Source organism: Drosophila ananassae, chromosome 2L (genome assembly GCF_017639315.1).
Source record: "Drosophila ananassae strain 14024-0371.13 chromosome 2L, ASM1763931v2, whole genome shotgun sequence".
Lineage (NCBI taxonomy): Eukaryota > Metazoa > Arthropoda > Insecta > Diptera > Drosophilidae > Drosophila > Drosophila ananassae.
The window spans coordinates 13,189,508-13,210,403 of NC_057927.1; the positions used below are offsets into that span (position 1 = coordinate 13,189,508).

The 20,896-nt window shown below is 45.2% G+C and overlaps 3 protein-coding genes across 5 annotated transcripts; 2 read left to right on the plus strand and 1 right to left on the minus strand.

Annotated features, from left to right (window-relative positions):
• The first annotated feature begins 46 nt into the window (after window positions 1-46).
• LOC6501102 (glutamate receptor ionotropic, kainate 2) lies at window positions 47-4,473 on the plus strand. Its single transcript, XM_001954515.4, has 13 exons — window positions 47-181; window positions 496-656; window positions 818-1,034; window positions 1,762-2,151; window positions 2,207-2,370; window positions 2,431-2,661; window positions 2,723-2,926; window positions 2,984-3,068; window positions 3,125-3,401; window positions 3,457-3,658; window positions 3,719-3,944; window positions 4,001-4,263; window positions 4,324-4,473. The coding sequence occupies exons 1-13, from the start codon at window positions 58-60 to the stop codon at window positions 4,471-4,473; spliced, it is 2,694 nt and encodes an 897-aa protein (XP_001954551.3). The 5' UTR covers window positions 47-57.
• Window positions 3,718-13,809, minus strand: LOC6499480 (leucine-rich repeat serine/threonine-protein kinase 1). Of its 2 annotated transcripts, none has more exons than XM_014910598.3 (11): window positions 13,607-13,809; window positions 12,495-12,654; window positions 11,176-12,438; window positions 9,246-11,111; window positions 8,702-9,187; window positions 8,272-8,641; window positions 7,137-8,216; window positions 6,549-7,076; window positions 5,658-6,490; window positions 5,164-5,596; window positions 3,718-5,102 (listed from the first exon to the last, which is right to left on the minus strand). In XM_014910598.3, exons 1-11 carry the CDS (start codon window positions 13,623-13,625, stop codon window positions 4,881-4,883), a joined length of 7,260 nt encoding a protein of 2,419 aa, XP_014766084.1. In that variant the 5' UTR covers window positions 13,626-13,809; the 3' UTR covers window positions 3,718-4,880. The 2 variants fall into 2 exon arrangements, with proteins under 2 accessions (XP_014766084.1, XP_001954552.2); XM_001954516.4 differs by lacking the exon at window positions 13,607-13,809 and adding an exon at window positions 12,729-12,962.
• A 200-nt stretch (window positions 13,810-14,009) lies between these two features.
• LOC6501103 (phosphatidylinositol 4,5-bisphosphate 3-kinase catalytic subunit delta isoform) lies at window positions 14,010-19,764 on the plus strand. 2 transcript variants are annotated; one of them, XM_014911405.3, is made up of 8 exons: window positions 14,010-14,225; window positions 15,085-17,090; window positions 17,153-17,359; window positions 17,418-18,005; window positions 18,064-18,364; window positions 18,419-18,589; window positions 18,655-18,774; window positions 18,833-19,764. In XM_014911405.3, the coding sequence occupies exons 2-8, from the start codon at window positions 15,307-15,309 to the stop codon at window positions 18,959-18,961; spliced, it is 3,300 nt and encodes a 1,099-aa protein (XP_014766891.1). In that variant the 5' UTR covers window positions 14,010-14,225; window positions 15,085-15,306; the 3' UTR covers window positions 18,962-19,764. The 2 variants fall into 2 exon arrangements, with proteins under 2 accessions (XP_014766891.1, XP_001954553.1); XM_001954517.4 differs by having other exon boundaries at window positions 14,010-14,200.
• Window positions 19,765-20,896: the final 1,132 nt, after the last annotated feature.

The window sequence follows — 20,896 nt, forward strand, 5'->3', positions numbered from 1 at the left end:
CTCGGAGTTTCAAAAGATATATCTATAGATATATGTAATAAATAGAAATTATTTAAAATGTTTGGAAAATATTTCATAAATATAGTTTTCATTGCCCTTATGAATTTTTATCTAATTAATGCTCAATACGGGGGCTATGGGAGCTATAATAATTTCGAGAACATGGCAAGTGTCCCCATAGGTAAGTAATTTCCAGATGCTACTGAAAAAAACACTCAATGAAAAATGTGTGTCGCGCGAAAAGTTTTTACTTCGCTCCAAAAACACTGTTTTCAACGGCCGATTTATTTTTAATTTCTCATAAAGAGAACAAGCTGTTCGTTCCATCAACGCCGAAAGCTCATAAAAGCCATTTTAGTATTTGTTTGTTTGTTTGGGTTTTCCGACTGAATGGGACGGCGATTGGGTCAAGTTGTTGTTTATAAACAAACCGGCAAGCGGCGAGCGATGGAAATGAATGAGTGCTCAGGGAGCAGAGAAATTTCTTGATTTCAGGCCTACTCACCGACCAGAACACGGAGCAAATGAACATTATTTTCGACCACGCCATAGATGTGGCCAACCAGGAGGTGGGCACCACATTGACATCCCTCAAGGCGGAGGTTAACTACGGCGACGCGTACCAGAGCTATGGGAGACTGTGCCAAATGCTGGAGGTGGGTGTTCCACTAAATGTAAACAAATTTTAATGTGTTCTCCAGGTCTCTGATTTATTGATAGACTAAGCATGTTTTCTTCCCAATTAATGACCTCTTCGGCTCGTTGCCAAAATGGAATAGTACACAAGAAAATTTGTTTATTTACTTTCATTTTCAAGACCGGCATAGCTGGTGTCTTTGGTCCCTCCTCGCGCCACTCTGCCCTCCACCTGATGTCCATCTGCGATGCCATGGATATCCCCCACATCTACTCCTACATGAGCGATTACGCCGAAGGCTTCAACCTGCATCCGCATCCCGCTGACTTGGCCAAGGCCCTGCACAGTCTCATCACGGAATTCAACTGGAGCCGCTTTATATTCCTCTACGAGTCAGGTAACATTCAAAAACAAGAAAGGAAAGCTAACTTCGGGCGGAGCCGAAGTTGATATACCCTTGCAGTTCAGTCGCAGTCCGCTAGGTGGCGCCACGCATCTTATATTATTAGATATATAGAAGATCGTATATAGTCGGCCGATCCTTATGAAATTTGGCAAATCAGATTATTTTGTCCAAAATAGAATCTGTACCAAGTCCCATCTTTCTAACTTAAAAAACACCAAAGTTATGCCAATTCCGATCGTTGTTTGACAGCTATAGGATATAGTCGGCCGATCCTTATGAAATTTTGTACACAAGATATTTTGGTCAAATATAACATGTGTGGAAAGTCCCAACCCTCTCACTTAAAAAACACCAAAGTTATGGCATTTCCGATCAATCAGTTATATGGCAGCTATAGGATATAGTCGACCGATCCCGACCGTTCCGACTTATATACTGCCTGCAAAGGAAAGAAGGGTGTGTGCAAAGTTTCAACTCGATAGCTTTAAAACTGAGAGACTAGTTTGCGTAGAAACGGACAGACGGACAGACGGACAGACGGACAGACGGACATGCTCATATCGACTCAGGAGGTGATCCTGATCAAGAATATATATACTTTATAGGGTCGGAGATGTCTCCTTCACAGCGTTGCACACTTTTGACCAAAATTATAATACCCTCTGCAAGGGTATAAAAAGCAACTATTCCGTTAATAATTCCTGTACATCGCCTGCAGCTGATTACCTCAAAATCCTAAACGAGCTGACGACTTTGTTCGGCATGAATGGTCCTGTGGTCACGGTCCTGCGATACGACATGCAGTTGAATGGAAACTACAAACAGGTCCTCCGGCGTGTGCGAAAGTCACAGGATAATCGAATTGTGGTCGTCGGCTCCAGCGACACTATGCCCGAATTCCTCAACCAGGCCCAGCAGGTGGGCATCATCAACGAGGACTACAAATACATCATTGGCAACCTGGACTTCCATTCCTTCGATTTGGAGGAGTACAAGTACAGTGAGGCCAATATAACAGGGCTGCGGTTGTTCTCCCCCGAGAAGATGGCCGTAAAGGAGCTTCTGATGAAGTTGGGCTATCCCACTGACCAGGACGAGTTTCGAAATGGTAGGATGATGTATATTGTCCTTTAATATCCTATTAATAGTATGAATATACTAAGGTTCCTGTCCCATCACCGTGGAAATGGCTCTGACCTATGATGCAGTTCAATTGTTTGCCGAGACCCTGAAGAACCTTCCCTTCAAACCGATTTCTCAGAACTGCTCCCAGCGCACGGAAAGTGTCCGGGATGATGGTTCGTCCTTTAAAAACTACATGCGAACTGTGAGTACTCAGGATGTGAGTCAACTTTAAATTTTGAATCAAATAATCTCCTCCATCCAGCTACGTCTCTCGGAACACCTACTCACCGGACCCATCTACTTCGAGGGGAATGTCCGCAAGGGCTACCACTTGGATGTAATCGAGCTGCAGCCCTCGGGCATCGTGAAGGTGGGCAGCTGGGACGAGAATCGCGGCTACAGGCCCCAGCGACTGGCCCCCACTACCTCCCAATTCGATGGCCTTGACAACTCGCTGGCCAACAAGACTTTCATTGTATTGCTATCAGTGCCGGTTGGTACCAATCTCGAACCAAATTATCCCTCATATTATAACTCACTTTGTCCAATTCCAGAACAAACCATATGCCCAACTGGTGGAAAGCTACAAGCAGCTGGAGGGCAACAATCAGTACGAAGGGTATGGCGTGGATCTCATCAAGGAACTGGCCGATAAGCTGGGCTTTAACTTCACCTTTGTAAATGGCGGTAATGATTATGGAACCTTCAATAAGACCTCGAACGAATCCACGGGCATGTTGAGAGAAATAATGATGGGGGTAAGGTTTATTTTATATTAAATATTTGTGAAATATATTATTATTTGTCCTCTACAGCGAGCAGATTTGGCTGTTACGGACTTAACCATCACTGCAGAGCGGGAACAGGCCATAGATTTTTCCATTCCCTTCATGAATTTGGGTAAAATTTTATATATTATCCAGACTTAAAATATTTATTGAATATATATTTTTTAGGCATTGCTATTTTATATTTGAAGCCCCAAAAAGCCACACCAGAACTCTTCACTTTCATGGATCCCTTTTCCGAAGAGGTCTGGATGTTCCTGGGCTTTTCTTTCCTGGGCGTGTCCTTGAGCTTTTTCATTTTGGGTCGTCTGTCACCCAGTGAGTGGGATAATCCGTATCCTTGTATCGAAGAGCCCGAGGAGCTGGAAAATCAATTCACTCTTGGGAACTCCATTTGGTTTACCACCGGAGCTCTGCTCCAACAGGGCTCGGAAATCGGACCAAAGTACGTAAAAATATTGTTATAATTTAGAATTTGGTTATAAAGACTCTTATTGTAGAGCCCTATCTACCCGCACTGTGGCCACTTTTTGGTGGTTCTTCACTCTGATTGTGGTATCTTCATATACTGCCAATCTAGCCGCCTTCTTGACCATCGAGAAGCCCCAAAGTCTAATCAACAGTGTGGAAGATCTGGCGAATAATAAGGATGGTGTGGTTTATGGCGCCAAACGAACAGGATCCACCAGGACTTTCTTTTTGGTAAAATAAAACAATACTCTTCCATTTTAATTTCAATTTTAATAAATAACTAATTTTCAGACAACTGAGGATGAACGATACAAGAGAATGAACCAGTTTATGTTAGAGCATCCGGAGCATCTCACCCAGGACAATATGGAGGGAGTGAATCGTGTCAAGTCAAGTACCCACTATGCCTTCCTAATGGAGTCCACCTCCATAGAGTACAACACCAAACGGGAGTGCAATCTCAAGAAGATTGGCGATGCTCTGGATGAGAAATGCTATGGAATAGCCATGCGGAAAAGTATATCCCACAAACCTACCTAATAAGACAGTCAAGACTATACATATATCCCCTAGATTGGCCACATCGCAACAAGTTCAATAATGCCCTGCTGGAGCTGCAGGAGCAAGGTGTTTTAGAGAAAATGAAGAACAAGTGGTGGAACGAAGTGGGCACCGGAATCTGCGCTACAAAAGAGGAGGCCCCAGACGCCACTCCACTCGACATGAACAACTTGGAGGGAGTGTTCTTTGTGCTCACCGTGGGTAGTTGCCTGGCTTTGCTCTACGGGATCGTAAGCTGGGCCTTTTTTGTGATTAAGAAAGCGCATCATTATCGCGTAAGAATAAGAAAAGCTTCAGTTTGAAACCATATTTATATCTATTTGCCGTCCTTCTAGGTGCCAGTGAAAGAAGCTCTTAAGGAGGAGTTCCAGTTCATAATCGACATCAACAACTATGTGCGTGTACTAAAGAATTCAGCTTCCATTTACTCGCGCAGCCGTCAGTCTTCCATGTCGGTGGCTTCCATGGCCCAGGACGACAGTTAACATCTTTTAATTTTAGTATTTGTTAAAATTTTATTTCGAAAAAATGGAATGCTTGTTGAGGATCGACATGTTAAATAGACACTGAGAACAAATAATAATCAGTTGTGTATCAAATCGGTACAAAAATAATAAAACAGCTTAATAATTGAATAAAATTAAAACTTTCTAAAATAAGTTATGAGATATAAGTAACAACATACAGTCAATACAGATAATATAAATTGCACATCGGTTTAAAAACAAAATACTTTTTCGAAAAACATTGAAAAGAATAATAATTTTCTGTAAAACCTACGACCCAGTGAATATTTTTTGAATGCCTAGCACCTTTTGCTTAACAATTTTGTGTTGTGTTTGTGTTTGTGGATTAAGAAATACGTCAACAAATACTCCAAATGAGATCCAGTTTATGTCCAGTGCTTGGCGCGCCACAACAAGCAATGAATGTGGTTGTCCACATCCGCCGGTGGCACAGATTTGGCGGCACTGTGAGTAGGTGTGCTAACAACAGAGTAGGATGCAGAGGACTCCGCGGAGTCCACATAGCGTGAGATCAGTGAGCGATACCGCCTACCAATAGTGGCAATAAGCGGTACTTTGTCATTAGAGAGCGTTATAATGGATTTTATCTAAAGTGAATAAAAAAAACCATTAAAATATGTTTAAAACTTGCAAATAATCCGAATTTACCTCATTTTCATAGGGCCGGAATACGCTGATTGGTCGCAAGGTTTGCAATTCGGCTACAATCAAGCACCCCCAGGTGGTGCCTATATACAGCTCCGTATGGTGAGCTGCCAGAGCCGATATTTGGCATTTAATTAGATTGACATGTTCGTCGATGGCGATGCTTTGCAGAGACTCGGAGCAGGGCAGAAGCTTAGAGCAGTCCAGCTTGTTTTCAATCTGTTTTGAGGAAACACCCCACTGGTAAACCATGCAGCCGGGATAAAGGCAACTAAACACATAACTATTGTTGCTACACATGCGGGCTACTTTGACGTCCTCGATGAGGTTCGGCTCCTCACTGTGGCAGAGAGCCTGGTGGCCCGATACGCCGGTCTCGTTCAAGGGGAATACGTTTATCTTGCCAGCAATTTCTCCACACCACAGCTCGTAGTTACTAAAAATGAATATGAACAACTATAGTTAGAAAATCAAACGTCTCTTGGTACTTGACATACCCATCCACGTAAACCGAACAAGCGGCGTGCAAAACAAAGCCGGAACATATTTCCGTGAGCACAAATGAGCCTTCAGCAAAGGCGCAATTGCTGGGCACTTGTGTGGCGTCCACCAAGAAGACGCGACCATTGTGCGTTCCCACCGCCACGCGGGCAATCTTCTCCATATAGACTAGACTTATCACAGCCGACTTAATAGCCGGGTCAAGCATGTAGGAAAATAGATGCGCATAACTAGAGGTGCTGTAGGCATGCAGGTTGCCAGAGACATCGCCCATCCAGATGGCATCCCCCACCAGGCAGCAGCACAGCATGTTGATCTTTGGCGAACGTTGGGCTGAGCGAGCACGGGAGTGAGCGCCATTTTCCGGAGTCTTTGGTGGAGCCACATGGGGCTGAGAGGAGCAACTGATGCTGTTGCATTGCAGAAGGCTGCCAGATGGCGTGCAATCCAAGATGTCGATGCGGGAACCAAAGGACGGTAGCCACAGCTCCAAACCGGAACGTTCATCATCGCCCACGCCCACCAAAGATTGAAATACCCCGCACACAATCTTGTCGCTGTGCGGTAAGGCTACTACGTCTAAAAGATGAATGCACTCTGGAGCACTGAGAATGGACACTATCTGACTGGCCGTGGGACGACGACGTGGCTGTTCGTGCCAGCAAAGCACCATTAGATCCAGACAGCAAGTTGGGAACTGGGTCTCCCGTTGAGTCAACGCTGGCCTACTGCCCTCCAATATGCACTCCTTGATGGACTCATGTCCTTCAAAGGGCTGTCGCAGACTGATATTCTCATAGATGAACATTCCAAAGGAGAAACAGTCCACCTGGAGAAGGTAAAGGTATATTAGATTGAAATTGAAGGCACGTTAGACTTGTTATTACCTTTTCCGTATACTCCTCTTCGCCGTTGTATCGAATAATTTCGGGAGCCATAAATCCTTCTGTCCCGCCGAAGCCCTTAGCACCACTTGGAGCGGTTTGTCTGCTAATTCCATAGTCCGCAATCTTGATGTGTACGTGGTTTCGGGGGCTATCCTCCGTGTGCGGCTGGGGCAGCTCCCAAACTAGTACATTTTCAGATTTTAGATCACGGTAGATGATCCTGCGACGGTGCAGATACTCTATGGCCCGTGCAGCCTGAAGGACAAGCGTCTGAAAGGTATGTGGCCCCATGTGAGCTCCACTGCGTCGGTACTGGCGCAGCAGGGCATCAAGGCCACCCATCGGTGCCAGTTCGAGGACCAAAGCTAAGGGCTTAATACAGATTCCCACCAAGGGAACAATGTTGGGATGCTTAAGCGTCAAGAGCACGGCCAACTCTTGGCGCGCAGTGCAGTATGCCTTGCAGGAATGCTGCAGTGGATCCCGATCCCACTTTCCTAAAGCCACCTTGTAAGCCATCAGGGCACTCTGAAAGAAAATACTTATATTTCAGCTAATAAACTTAAAACAAAATCGACAACTACTCACTTCTTTTGCTCGAGCTCCGGGTGGAACTGGCTGCAGCATTTTCATGGCAACTGGCTTGAAAGACTTGGCACCCCTCACCTTGCAACTGGCCTTGAAAACAAAGCCGAAAGCTCCACGTCCCAGCAGAGATCCTTTAATAATACATTCCGTGGGTATGGTATGCTTATCTGGTATGTCCGCGAAAATCACATCCGGAGCCAGCTGTGCCATTGACTGTTCCAGATGTACGGGACAGCTAAGCTTAGTCTGATTGTAAACGGAAAGGATGCACTCCTCAATCATCCATGCATAACACACATTTGAATTGTCGGGCAAGGGATAGCCTGGGTGCCCATCCACCGACGTATTACGTGAAGAATCAGCGGAATCTGGGCCAACTCCAGAATCCGCATCCGAACCGGCGCCCAAAGAGTCTTCGGAGCGACGCTCTCTTCGGGCCGTGGCATTGAGGTAGGCGGAAAATACATTGAGAGCACCATCCTCACCAGGATCGCCAACACCGTGAAGAAAGTAAGCACCTGTCCCACGCCTAATACTTCGACTTGGCCTATTGCATCCAATTGGTGGTATCTCACGGTCTGTCGGCTCATTACTATTCTGTAGTTGTAGCTTCCAAAGGCAACGTGGGCACAGAACCAATCGGGTGATTAGGAATCGGCCCTCTGAGGTGTGCACAAAACGAGTACCCAGTGATGGATACCAATCCTCGAGCAGCAAATCAATGTGATCCACTGCCAAAGCTAATAACTTGGCAACCTGGGACATTTGTGGTTGGACCTCGGCCAGTAATTGGCGCTCCCCGCCATCTAGTTCGTGGGAAATGTTCACCTGATGCAAAGGAAAGTAAACCTCCAATATGCTTGAGGAACTCAGATTAACATCGCTCCAAATGCCATCCAACTTGAGCTTGAAACGATTTCCATTGGTGCGGAAGGGTTGCGTTCGCTCGGTGTTTTGAAAAGGCACCTCCCAGATTCTAAAGATCAAAATGGGACCATAGTAAAGGGCTAATCCCGTCTGCCATAGATTCCACTGAGTATCCTGCTCCAAGGAAGTTCGTAGATCAAACTCTACGTATTTCTACAAAGTGAAAGAAAGGTCTTATTGAGAGTTGCACAAACTTTATAATACTTACATCTTGTGCAGCTGCATACACCCCACGAATGGCTTCTAGGATTTGCTCATCGGCTAAAATCCTTGTGATTAGGCGGGACCAGAAACCAGATGGAAAGTATGTCATCAATAGAATCCGTCGCAGGCCCTGACTGGCCAACGAAGTTGATGATGTTCGGCTTGACTTGTGCTCGTAGATTAAATTATTTAGGTTGACTTCCTGCGAGACAGAGCAACCCAAACTTCGGCCACGAGACCGTTGGGAGAGCTTCACTGTGGTGCCAGTATTGGGAGTCGCTGCTTCTTGCTGAGGTAGCAACGATGGAATAAGTAAAGTGCGGGAATCCCAAGTCAAAGCCACCTCAAACTTGTTTAACAAGCTGACAATATAGCTGAGGAAACAAAAATAATATTAATTAAATTATTTAAAAAATTTTATTGATCAAACTAACCTGCGATTTCCATTTCCCTGAACCTGTCCATTGCGAAAGAGAAGCTGCAAGTCGTCCAACTTCATCACCCCTGTGGGAGCAAACGGATTTATCTCCCTGACAGTGACCACATGAGCTAGCATATCGCATAGCCACTGCGGATCGAGAAAGTAGTAATCCCTCAGCGTGGCATCATCATAGTGCAGCAGAACGCCATTTTCGTGGCACCAGGTCGTCGCTTGTTGCAGCTCAGCGGAGTCGCGGAAGCTTTTGTAATTATGCAAACGCATCTGCTCGGTGACTAGGCGTCGATATTGTTCCCCATCCAGGACAGGATCCCGCCCTGCAGCGCGCAAATTGCAGGCAATCACATTTACTATGTCCTCCAAGGCGATGTAGCTTGCGGGAATCTTTTGAAGCAGCATGGGTTCCTTGGACCCAGGAGATCTCAACTGCATCGCCGTATCATAGATTATGTTGGCCAGCAAGTGAATGTTATGTAGGGTCCTGAAAGAGGGTCATATCATTACATTTGTTTAACTATTCTTTAAAATTTTTCGCTTACCGGCAACTAATCTCGATGGAATCAATGACTCGCGGCAGTCCTATCTTCTCTGCATCTGGAATAGCTATGAACTTCTCGCGAATCAATTGCTGCAATTGCTCCGCTTTCTGGGCAGAGATAGATTCACCAACTGCATCAAAATGAGTGCCCACAATGATGACTGGCGAGTTGGGGGCCCTGGCTTGGATGTTTCCCAACCACTGAAGCAGCTCCGCCAAACCCTTGTGCCCGTCACTGATACGCCACAGAACTAGATACAGACTCCTTTTCGACAGAAAGTACTGGTGTGTGGCGTAGTACTCCTTCTGGCCGCCAAAGTCCCAAGTACGAAACACTACCGGGCCATGGGAACCAGGAGCTCGCTTTCGCTTTTCGCAGATCCAGGTGCCGATGTCAACGCCCACAGTGGATATGTTCGAGGTAGAGGAATTCCGTTGTGAGCGAGAGGTGCTGCGCGAATGTCCCATCCTCTTGGCCCAATGGTTTTCGCTCGCGCGAGATCTGTGGGAACTAGAGCTGGAGCCAGAACCGACACCCTGGCGCAACAGATCCAGCAGTGTGCTCTTCCCGATGCCCGCAACGCCCACTACCATCAACTTCATTCGCGCATACGGCTGGGCGTCCTCGTATATCGACTTCAGGTAGCCAACAATATCCATAGTTTTGTGTTTCTTGCTTTCAATCATCGAACGCAACGGCTCCTGCAGAAGACAACCTCGCGTGTTGAGATTCCAGAGCCGCGAAAGGAGGCCCAAGTGCGGGGGCAGCTCCGTGATGTTAACATTTCCACTGATGTTCAGCACCGACAGACTGCTTAGCTCGTGTAGCGAGGCGGGAATCTCTTTCAGACAGTTGTTGGTCATGTCCAGCATAGACAGGTTGGGAAAAATCACCTTGGAGCGGTTCACACCTACGACACTCCAATCAGAGTCCTCGCTTTCGTTAAAGAGGGTACTGGCATCATCTGTTGAGAGCTGGATGCGGGTTAGTAGGTTATCCGCTAGGATAAGAGTGCGCAGTGCCTCCAGGCGTAGGTGGCGCCTATGGCGACAGACACTCTTCAGCACCGAGGCCCGGAAAGAAGTGGCGGACGACGAACTGCCCTGTTTCTTAAAAGAGCACTCTTCGTCCCTGCCCTCAGGAACCTGGGCACAACTGTAGCAAAGGAGATGCGGATCAGATTCGGTGATCCGTGGCAAGCTCGGCCAGCAGGAGATCTCGTTGTGGCTTAGGTCCAGTTGCTTCAGAGTGGCAGGATAACTAGTTACATGCCCCATGGAGCGCAGGCTGTTGTAGGACATGTTCAGCCTAGTCAAATTAACAGCCAAGCAAGGTAGAGCTGCGGGAATGCTGGTGAACAGGTTGTTGGCTATGTTGAGACTGCTGAGCTGGGAGGATCCCGTTCCTGCCGTCTTGCCATCTCCCAAGTCCTGATCCTGTTGCCATTTTAGGTCGTTGTCGGTTATTTCCAGAGAGCCGGACCAGAGATTTCGATGCGTTAGACGCTGTTGGGTCACATTGCGGGGCTTGTTCGATCGCGGCTCCTCAAAAGTCTGCAGCTGCAGTTTGTCCAGACTCAGCAGGGAACTACTGGTTTGCATGGGGGGCACCGGTAGATCCCGTAAGAGGTTGAATGCCACATTAAGCTCCCGCAACTTCGGAGCTCGCCACAAATCGAAGGGCAACTTTTGCAGTTTGTTATTCGAAACATCCAGGATGGTCAAAGCGGGCAAATGGAATATGGCCGAGGGAAGGCTGGTCAACTGGTTATCCTGGAGGAAAAGCTCATCCAAAACAGGGCAGCTATAGCTCTTTCCTACTGGGGCTGGCAGATCAGTGATCCTGTTCTGAGCAATATTTAAATATCTGAAAATAGAGAAGCAAATTAAAAACAAATCTTTCTAATAACTTGCAAAGAATTCAGACATACTTGAGACTGACCAGATGAAACAGCTCTTGAGGAACTGTAGTGAGCACATTGTGTGAAAAGTCGATACGGGTGATGGCTGTCAAGGAAACCTCTGTCATTCGCGGATGCGATTGCAGCTTCGGATTCAAGAGCAGCACCCCACTGACCAGCCAGGGTACCCGCACTACCGACAACTGAACACTGGACCCTAAACTGTGCCAGTCGATTATCGTCGGCACATTCGGGAACATGGCGCTGTACGATATGTTACTCGTGGAGGGCAGAAACACATTGACTTCCACCGGAGTGGGTAGACCTTTCTTGTTAATCTTGTAGTCCGAATCAGGGTGAACGCGGCGAGCCAGCAGACGGCTAAGAATAGCTTCATCTCCGCCGCTGATTGCCATTCCAATGGCCGAACCATTGTCGTCGCGTGCGCCGTGCTTCAGCAAGAGATCCAACATCGCCAGGGATCTCTGTTTGCAAGCTTCAGCAATGGGAACATTGCTGAGTCCATAGATTTCCTCACAGCACTTGGGGTCGTTGTGATCCTCCACTGGCTTGGCCACAATATTCGGATTTGCTCCATGCTGGAGTAAAGACTGCGCTACGTCTAAGTGCCCGCCCCGCACGGCTGCCAGGAGGGCAGTCTCCCTGGCTGCTCCACAAAGTAGATTCACATTAATGGGACACCTTTGACACTCCGTGGCCTCCTGTGCGGATGGCTCGACTTCTGGACCATCCGATTCGCCGGATATATGCAGCTTGGACATAATGGCCTGAATGCCAAACGAAATGCGTTTTCTGGTGGGGGTTATGGGTGTGCTTACTGTGCTTCCGGTATCACCCAGAGATCGCCGGCACAGAAGCTGCCACTTCAGCAGAACCCCTACTAAATGCTTGTTTCCCAAAATACTGGCTATGTATAGACTCGTCTGACCCGTAACATCGTGTGCATTAGCATCGAAGGGCAACTGCCACTCCCAGTGGCCTTCCTCATCGCGATATGTCTGGTAGAGGTAGCCGGGATACTTGTAATTGATAAGTAGCTCCAGCAGCTTGATGTGTCCGTTGATACAGGCTGCATGCAATGGCAACCAACGCTCCACAGTTGGTTGCTGGATGAGTTCCGGGAAACGGTCCAGCATCAGGCGAGCGATGCCCAAGTGGCCACTATGGACGGCTGCGTATAGGGGGGAGTACTTGGTAACGGCGTGGGAACGGCCATCCGCTCCGGCATCTAGCAATCGTTCTGTGATGCTCTCGTAACCAGATTGGCAGGCACTAGAATGTGATTTCTCCATGAGAATCATAATGGCCATTGAGATTATTATACTTACATGAACAGGAGCGTATTTGCTCCAGCTGGAGCCATATTGACAATAACCTGGCGCTCGGTTCCCAGGGCCAGGAGCAAAACTCGGACAGTCCGCTCATCGCCGGCACTAACGGCGGCTCGGAGCTCGCCGTGCTTGATCTGACGCACCTCCTCCCGCGCATCTTTAAAGAAAGATAGGTATTTTCATAAAACATATGTTATGTCAAAGCCCTTGGAGAGCTGTCCGTGTCCCCACCCCGTATCGAGGCGGATCCCTCAATGACCTCATCCACAAAATAGTCGCACGCCTCGAGGGCTGTTTCGGTGCCGGATTTAGGCTGTTCCATGCTGAATTTCCAGGACATTATGTAACATAAATCCTTATGGCATAGCCCCTAAAATAAACTATCAGCCAAATGGCACAGACATTTGGAGGAGACCACCCGAACACGGCACCGTCTAAAACCGAACTGAATGGGGAAAATCGATGGCCAGGCCACGTTTTTTGTGGTCATTGATCCAAGCCGGAGTTTAACGCAATGCGCAAGACGAGCGTGAAACGCAGAGAAGCATACATTGCAAACAGAGACTCGGGCAACTGTTGCACGTGGTCAAGGACTGGCATTGATTTTGGCACTTGGTTTGTTTACTTTCTGGTGCTTGTGATTGTGGGTGTCAAATGGCCCAGTGGTTGCAGCGCACCAGTTGCTTCCCTCAACAATCGTTCATATTCCATTTCAAATAGTTGTTTTTTACGCGCCAATTTTTTTCGCAACACCTACGAGCGTTGTTCAACTCTATATTTTTGGGTTTGGTTGGAAATCCAATAACTGCTAAAATATGAATCTTAGCTATTATGAGTAATAAATATTTGAAAAGTTTTGAGCCTTATACGAAATTAAGTTTTATTAATGCTGAATTAACTTTAATACAATGAAAAGCCAACCAATTGGTTTTATTTTGTTTATTATTATTCTTATTTATTTTCATCTAAATCTAATTTATCAAAATCATTATATACACAGCCAAGCTAAAGTACTTATCACTTATATTCCAATATTTTCATTTTTAAGTTTCAAATAAATTTTGTTATTGCCCCACCACAAATTGGCGAAATGGCAGCATATAATTTACCTTCATCCGAATCGCTCATTATTAATGTGTTTTATAGAATTTCCAAAATTCGATTATTCTATTACTAAACGCTGACGACTTTGTTGTTTTGCTAGACCATAATATCACTTGTTTTAGCACCATAAAATGTTTTGTGCGTTGCGAAATGTTACACTTTTTGTTTACAATTCACTTAAGTGTGACCAAACTTTGAATCCTCAGAAAATCCCAATAGGATTTTCTCTCCCAAATTGTAAATAAAAAGTAGTGCTTCTCTACAAACTACAAAAAATCATTTAAAACATTCTTACACCAAGAAATAGAATCCGAAAAATAAAAATAGAAACACAAATCTAATAAAAATTATATTCCAAGCCTGCGGAGTTTTTCGATTACGAAAATCTATCGATTGCATGCAACGTAATTATCGATAGGCACAGATAAACCACGATGACTCGATAGTGCCATCGCTGATTTTCCACCTCTAGACACCAACAAACGTAACACAACAATACAAAAATAAAAACAATTAAAATTCCTTAATCAAACTTAAATGTGCTTCAATTAAATTGCGAGAATCTGTGATTCGAGAATGTTACGATCGATCCTATTATGGTAAAATGCCGGTTCAACCAAAAACGTAAGCCGTTGGCAGTAAACTGCGTAGCTCACACCCAAAAAAAGCGATAGGCGGAGAAGGCTGGTCAAAAAGAAGAGAGGAAAACAAAAACAAACGGGCCACCTCGAAACGCGTTGGTGCAAGTGGAAATCCGTAAAGTGGGAAAACCAAGGGCCGTGCCGGATACTCCGCCGTATGCTCTCCTGTTTTCCTGTGGCAGCAATTTCCATTTGTGGCATCGCGACTTAGAGATGAGACATCGGTGCCGCGTAACTTTTTATACCCTTTCCGTGGGTCGAACTCCACCTGTTCCAGAGTGGAATTAGCCCACCGCCCGTTAGGTGTTCAAGTGGGCGGAATACTGTCCGAGAAATGGCTTATTGTTCCAATTAGAATTAAAAACCCATGTTAATATAATTTCCCCCCTGCTAGACATGAAATTGTAATTAAAAAAACCATGTAGGGTATTGACTCTTCGCCTTGTTTTCGATTTGTTTTGTTTTTAAGTTGACACCACCGTCCCCTCCCAGTCCTTACTTGGGCGATTGGTGTGATTCATACTAAATTTAAAGTCAGCATTTTTTTTTTTTAATTAACATGAAGTTGTGGTTCTGTTTTAGCTACATAATTAGAGGATTTAGTGGCCAAAGAGCACTCCATTCCGCCTCTGCAAAGTGGCCCAAACACCCGATAAACCCACAAGGTCCTCGAGATCTGCATAGTATGTCCAGTAAGGTTCTAGGTTTTGGGGCCACCTTATCAGGGGTAGGCGAGTTATTTTCGCCATTTCCGTAATTGAACATCAGTATGAAGAGTCAATCGGAAATCGCCATATGTTCGCTTCCAAGTAACCCGGCGCCACCTTCTGATTTATTCACAGAGATCGGCATGACTAACGATGAGATTGCGGAGCTGATTTAAATGGAAAACTTTAAAAACAACAACGAGCCCAGTCTGGTGATAACGACAAGAGCGAAAACTAAACTAACAATTGCATGCGACGGGGAAAGGAAATGCGGAGAGTGAAAGCGACGCAGAATCGCCATTAGAAGCTGGTGGAGATCGGCTTACCGATCGTACCTAAGAAGATCTTAGGATCGTCATGAATCAGGCATTCATTATGGAGCGCCCTTGCATGGACAGCATGGTGGCGTTGGACCATATGCAGTTGGTGAACTACCAAGATCAAATAGATGGGATGGAGCAGGAGCTTAACAGCAGGTTCTCCGTCGACCTGTGGCGGAACGAGTGGCCCGAAATCGTTAATTTAATATGCATGCTGCCCAATGGTTTCCTCACAGTACTCACCACCCAATCCACGACCACCATCAGCGACATCAAGGAGAAGCTGGTCCAAATAGCAAAGCAGATGCCATTGGGATTCTTGATCAAGAAGGCCTGCGACTACCAAGTGTATGGCCTCTCAACCTTCAACATCGAGCCCTACATAGATGAGACGAAACGTATATGCGAAGTCCAGCCCTATTTTGGACTGTTGCGCCTAAGCGATCGGACTGATGACACCAGCTTCTCCAGCGACTATGAGCTGGCCAAGTTAGTGAGCGGGATGATCGGGAAATCCTTCGACCACCATCGAACGCTGGGCACGCCTGAAATCGACGACTTCCGACTAAACATGACGCAGATCTGCGACAGCATTGAGATGGAGCGCTCCGTCTACACTTGGCAGCAGTGGCTGCTCTACGAGTACCCCCTGCGACTGGCCAACTCCACAAAGATGCCCCTACTCATACGCGAGAGGCATCCAACGCGCACGTTCCTGATTGTGGTAAAGAACGAGAATGATCCTAGCACATTCACCTTGTCCGTCAGCGAACAGGATACACCGCTGTCCCTGACGGAAAGCTCACTGCAGAAGATGAACCGGTCGCAGATGAAGATGTACGACCGAGCCTCTGACTACATACTCAAAGTTAGCGGCCGGGACGAGTACCTTTTCGGAGACTACCCGCTTATCCAGTTCCTGTACATCCAGGAAATGCTCTCAGACACAGCGGTGCCAAATGTGGTATTACAGTCGATATACCGACTCGAGCCTTACATAAACCACAACAATGATCAGAACATGGTGCCGAGGCGATTGCCGCCAAAAAAGAGGCCAGCAATATTGCCGAAAACACCGACATCGCTGTGGGACATGGGCAACTACTTTCAGTTTACGTTGCACAGTATCGGTAATGTCAACTACGACAAATCTCGTGCCCTAAAGGTGGGTGTGCATGTGGGTCTGTTTCACGGCGAGCAGAAGCTGTGCGCCCAGCGTTCGGCTGACGCGCCCAACAGTGGCTCCGACACGTTCCTCTTCAACGATCTGGTGATGAGTTTCGACATTCAGATGCGCAACCTGCCACGAATGACTCGGCTCTGCATAGTTATCTTCGAGGTGACGAAAATGTCCCGTTCGAAGAAGTCATCCAACAACAAGGACAACTCCTTGAAGGACGTCTCCTACAACAAGAACCCACTGGCCTGGGTGAACACAACGCTTTTCGACTATAAGGATAACTTGCGGACCGGCAGCCAGACGCTCTACACTTGGACGTATGCGGACGACATCCAGTCTGACGAAGTTTTCCATCCGCTGGGGACCATCGAATCGAATCCACGCAAGGAGGAGTGTGCCTTGTTGCATCTCACATTCCACGGCAACGGAACGGGATGCGTGCGTTACCCCACCGAGGATGCTGTGCTGCAATACGCTGCTGATCGGGCGGCAGCTAGTCTGCGGGAATCTCAGCTGCAGCAGCCACAGCAACTGGCGGAGAAACCCCTCAAGGTGCTTAAGGATCTTCTGGCCAACTACTCCGGTCTGGATAAGATATACGAAATGGTTGATCAGGATCGCAATGCCATTTGGGAGCGAAGGTGAACCCTTCAATTGCTTTAATTTATGAAATCTTTTAAACTTTCTTTTAATATTTTTTCAGAAATGACATTATGCGAGAGTTACCCGAAGAACTTTCCATTCTGCTGCACTGCGTCTATTGGAAGGAGCGCGACGATGTAGCAGATATCTGGTATCTTCTCAAGCAGTGGCCCCTCATCTCCATTGAACGGTCGTTGGAGCTGCTTGACTATGCCTATCCCGATCCCGCGGTACGACGCTTTGCTATCCGGTGCCTGCAATATCTCAAGTGAGATCCTCTAATACATAGTACTTGAACCGAAACTAAATGAAACATACTTTTGCAGAGACGAGGACCTGTTGCTTTACCTCCTTCAACTGGTGCAGGCCATCAAGCATGAATCTTATCTGGAGAGCGACCTGGTAGTGTTCCTGCTGGAGCGAGCACTCCGCAATCAGCGCATTGGACACTACTTCTTTTGGCATCTGCGCTCCGAGATGCAATCCCCTTCCATGCAGACCCGTTTCGGTCTCCTATTGGAGGTTTACCTGAAGGGCTGCAAGCATCATGTGGCGCCTCTGCGGAGGCAGTTGCAAGTGCTGGAAAAACTAAAACACAGCTCTGTGATTGCCAAGAAGGGCAGCAAGGAGAAGGTCAAGTCGCTGCTGCAGGACTTTCTGCGAGATCAACGAAACACGGGAATCTTCCAAAACATATTAAATCCTCTGAATCCTAGCTTCCGCTGTAGTGGCGTTTCGCCAGACAAGTGCAAGGTGATGGACAGTAAGATGCGTCCTCTCTGGGTGGTGTTCGAGAATGCAGACAAAACCTCCAACGAGGTCAGCATCATCTTCAAAAACGGCGATGATCTGCGCCAGGACATGCTAACGCTGCAGATGTTACGGGTGATGGATCAGCTATGGAAACGAGATGGGTAGGGATTACTAATCTTACAAATTTAATCCAACCTTTAATTGAATTTCTTTTCGTAGTATGGACTTTCGGATGAACATCTACAATTGCATCAGCATGGAGCAACGGTTGGGCATGATCGAGGTGGTCCGGGACGCAGAGACTATTGCCAACATCCAAAAGGAGAAGGGAATGTTTTCGGCCACGGCAGCATTCAAAAAGGGCTCCCTCTTCAGTTGGCTGAAGGAGCACAATCCGAACAGTCTGAGCAAGGCCATCAACGAGTTTACGCTCAGTTGCGCCGGATACTGTGTGGCTACATATGTCCTTGGCGTGGCCGACCGACACTCGGACAACATAATGGTTAAAAAGAATGGACAGGTTCGTATGGAGATAAAATAAATGTATTTTTTTACTGATATTGCTTTGTTTCAGCTCTTTCATATCGACTTTGGCCATATCCTGGGACACTTTAAGGAAAAGTTTGGCGTGAAGCGCGAGCGGGTGCCGTTCGTCTTAACTCATGACTTCGTGTACGTCATAAACAATGGCTGCAACGATCGCGAGGCCAAGGAGTTTTGCCACTTTCAGGACTTGTGCGAGAGAGTAGGTTTCTCAAACTTGATAGACTTAAAATAAATTCTAACTTGTACACTTTTCTTTACTTTTAGGCCTTCTTAGCTTTACGCAAACACGGCTGCCTTATTTTATCGCTGTTCTCAATGATGATATCAACGGGACTGCCAGAACTGTCCTCTGAGAAGGACCTGAACTATCTGCGTGAAACTTTAGTATGTTTTAGTGTACTTTATAAATTAAAAGATACTTAATATGTTATTTCATTTGCAGGTTCTTGACTACACGGAGGAGAAAGCACGTGAACATTTCCGAGGAAAGTTCAAGGAAGCTTTGGCCAACTCCTGGAAGACCTCTCTCAATTGGGCCTCGCACAACTTCTCCAAGAACAACAAACAGTAAACAGACAACTGAATCGACTTGAAAATCTTAGCAACACAACCCCCATTCTCACGCACACACACAAACCGCCTCACCCCGTCTAAGTGGATCAACCTTTCTTTTCCGCCTGCCTGCCTGCCTGTCTGCCTGACTGCCAGCCTGGCTTTTTGTGCCTCTGGGACAGGCGTAGTACAATTTTTAATCCAATTCATAAAGTTCAAAGCTATGTGTTCACTATGTTAGGCCGAAATAAAAAAAAAGAGAAAACCCCCGCCCAAACCCAATCACACCCCACAACCAAACAGGCAACCCCTTGACCTATAGCTGATAATGTCGTCCCCCATAAGTGCTCCAATATATAATTTACTGTTAAATTTGTAAATTTAGAAGCGTGTACGTGTATACCAACTATTGTAACTTAAATCATTTAGTAGCCCCGCATACCCCACGCATCCTATCAAGTGACCCTTGGACCCAGAAATTGTTTTGTTGTCTAATTAATTTGTTGTTGTTTCAACACCCACACCCACACACGTGCACACTCGCGCATACATGTGCAAAAAAATTGTATCCTATTATACTTTAAGAGACATTATACCTTAAGTTTACAATATATATATGTTAACGATTTCGAGCCCCCCCAGATTATAATTATTTGTGTACTATAATTTTGTGTCTGCTTCTGTTGCCAGCAACGAGACAACATGTTCATGTTTTCCGGTTTCTTTCTTTCATAATGTTATCTAATATTTGTAAGTTACAGATTGTAACGTATTTTGTAAATCACTGGATAATTACAATTAAATGAAACAATATAAATACAATGTGCTTGTGGGTTTTTTTTATAGACTGGATTAGGTGATTGGATTATGGAAGCTTAGGCACTAATCCCAACCAAAATAATACACTTATTAATTAGTTTTCATACATTTAGTACATGTTTTTCTTTTTTATTGACATCAAGTATTTAGTTTCAGTATATGTATACCTATATAAAATATATTTGTTTAAAATTAATTTTGTTTCCGTCACTTTACATACATTCCAACATCAAGAGATGCATCCATTATGCCATAACTTGTAAACTCATTATTTTTTTTTTCACTTTTTGTCAATATATTTTTAGGGCTAGGCCAACCGTAGCCCCCGATAGACATCAGAGTCGTTGATATTTAAATTATAAACACTATGATTCAATAAAACAAAAACGTCGTACACAGTACCGTTGTAAGAGTAAAAAATAAAATAATAGATCCTAGTCGCATAGCTAGCTAATCGCTAATCAGTAGGTAATAAAAACCGTATGGAATTTTCATCGAAATTTTATTTATATTCGTTTACGTTCTCCTAAAATGGTTATTTAGCGCAATTGTGCAACATTTCTTGACCTCTTTATGGAATCCTTTAGATTTCTATTTTTGTCATTCTGTCTATTCTGTTACAAAATATACAGTATCTCTCTTTAAATCGTTTATAAAAATATTTATATTTAATATATTGGTTATTTCTCTTTTCTTGTTTTTTTTTTACTTTGATGTTTTGTAAAAATACTGTATTTACAATTACAACTATTTACTTACACTTTTAACGTACCAGTATATATAAATAGTCATTTCTTTTGTTTTTATTTTGTTTTTTTTTTTTATAAATAATTTAGAAAATATGAGAAACCGCGTTTTGTTTTTTGTCTTTTTTGCATTTAGGAATATGTTTTTTATTTGTATCAGTTTCGGTATCAGTTGTACGAATTCCGGTTCGAATTTGTCTGCTTAGGATTTTCTTCCATTTTTCATAAATATAATAATTTATATGTGAATTTTGTACATTTTCATATTTGTTTGTTTGTTTTTTGGGCAGCATGACAGCAGTGAGTTTGCACTAAGAAAAGTTATACAATAAAAGCATACAGTTGGGAGTTTTGAAATGTTATTTTTAATTGTAAAGTTCAATATTAGA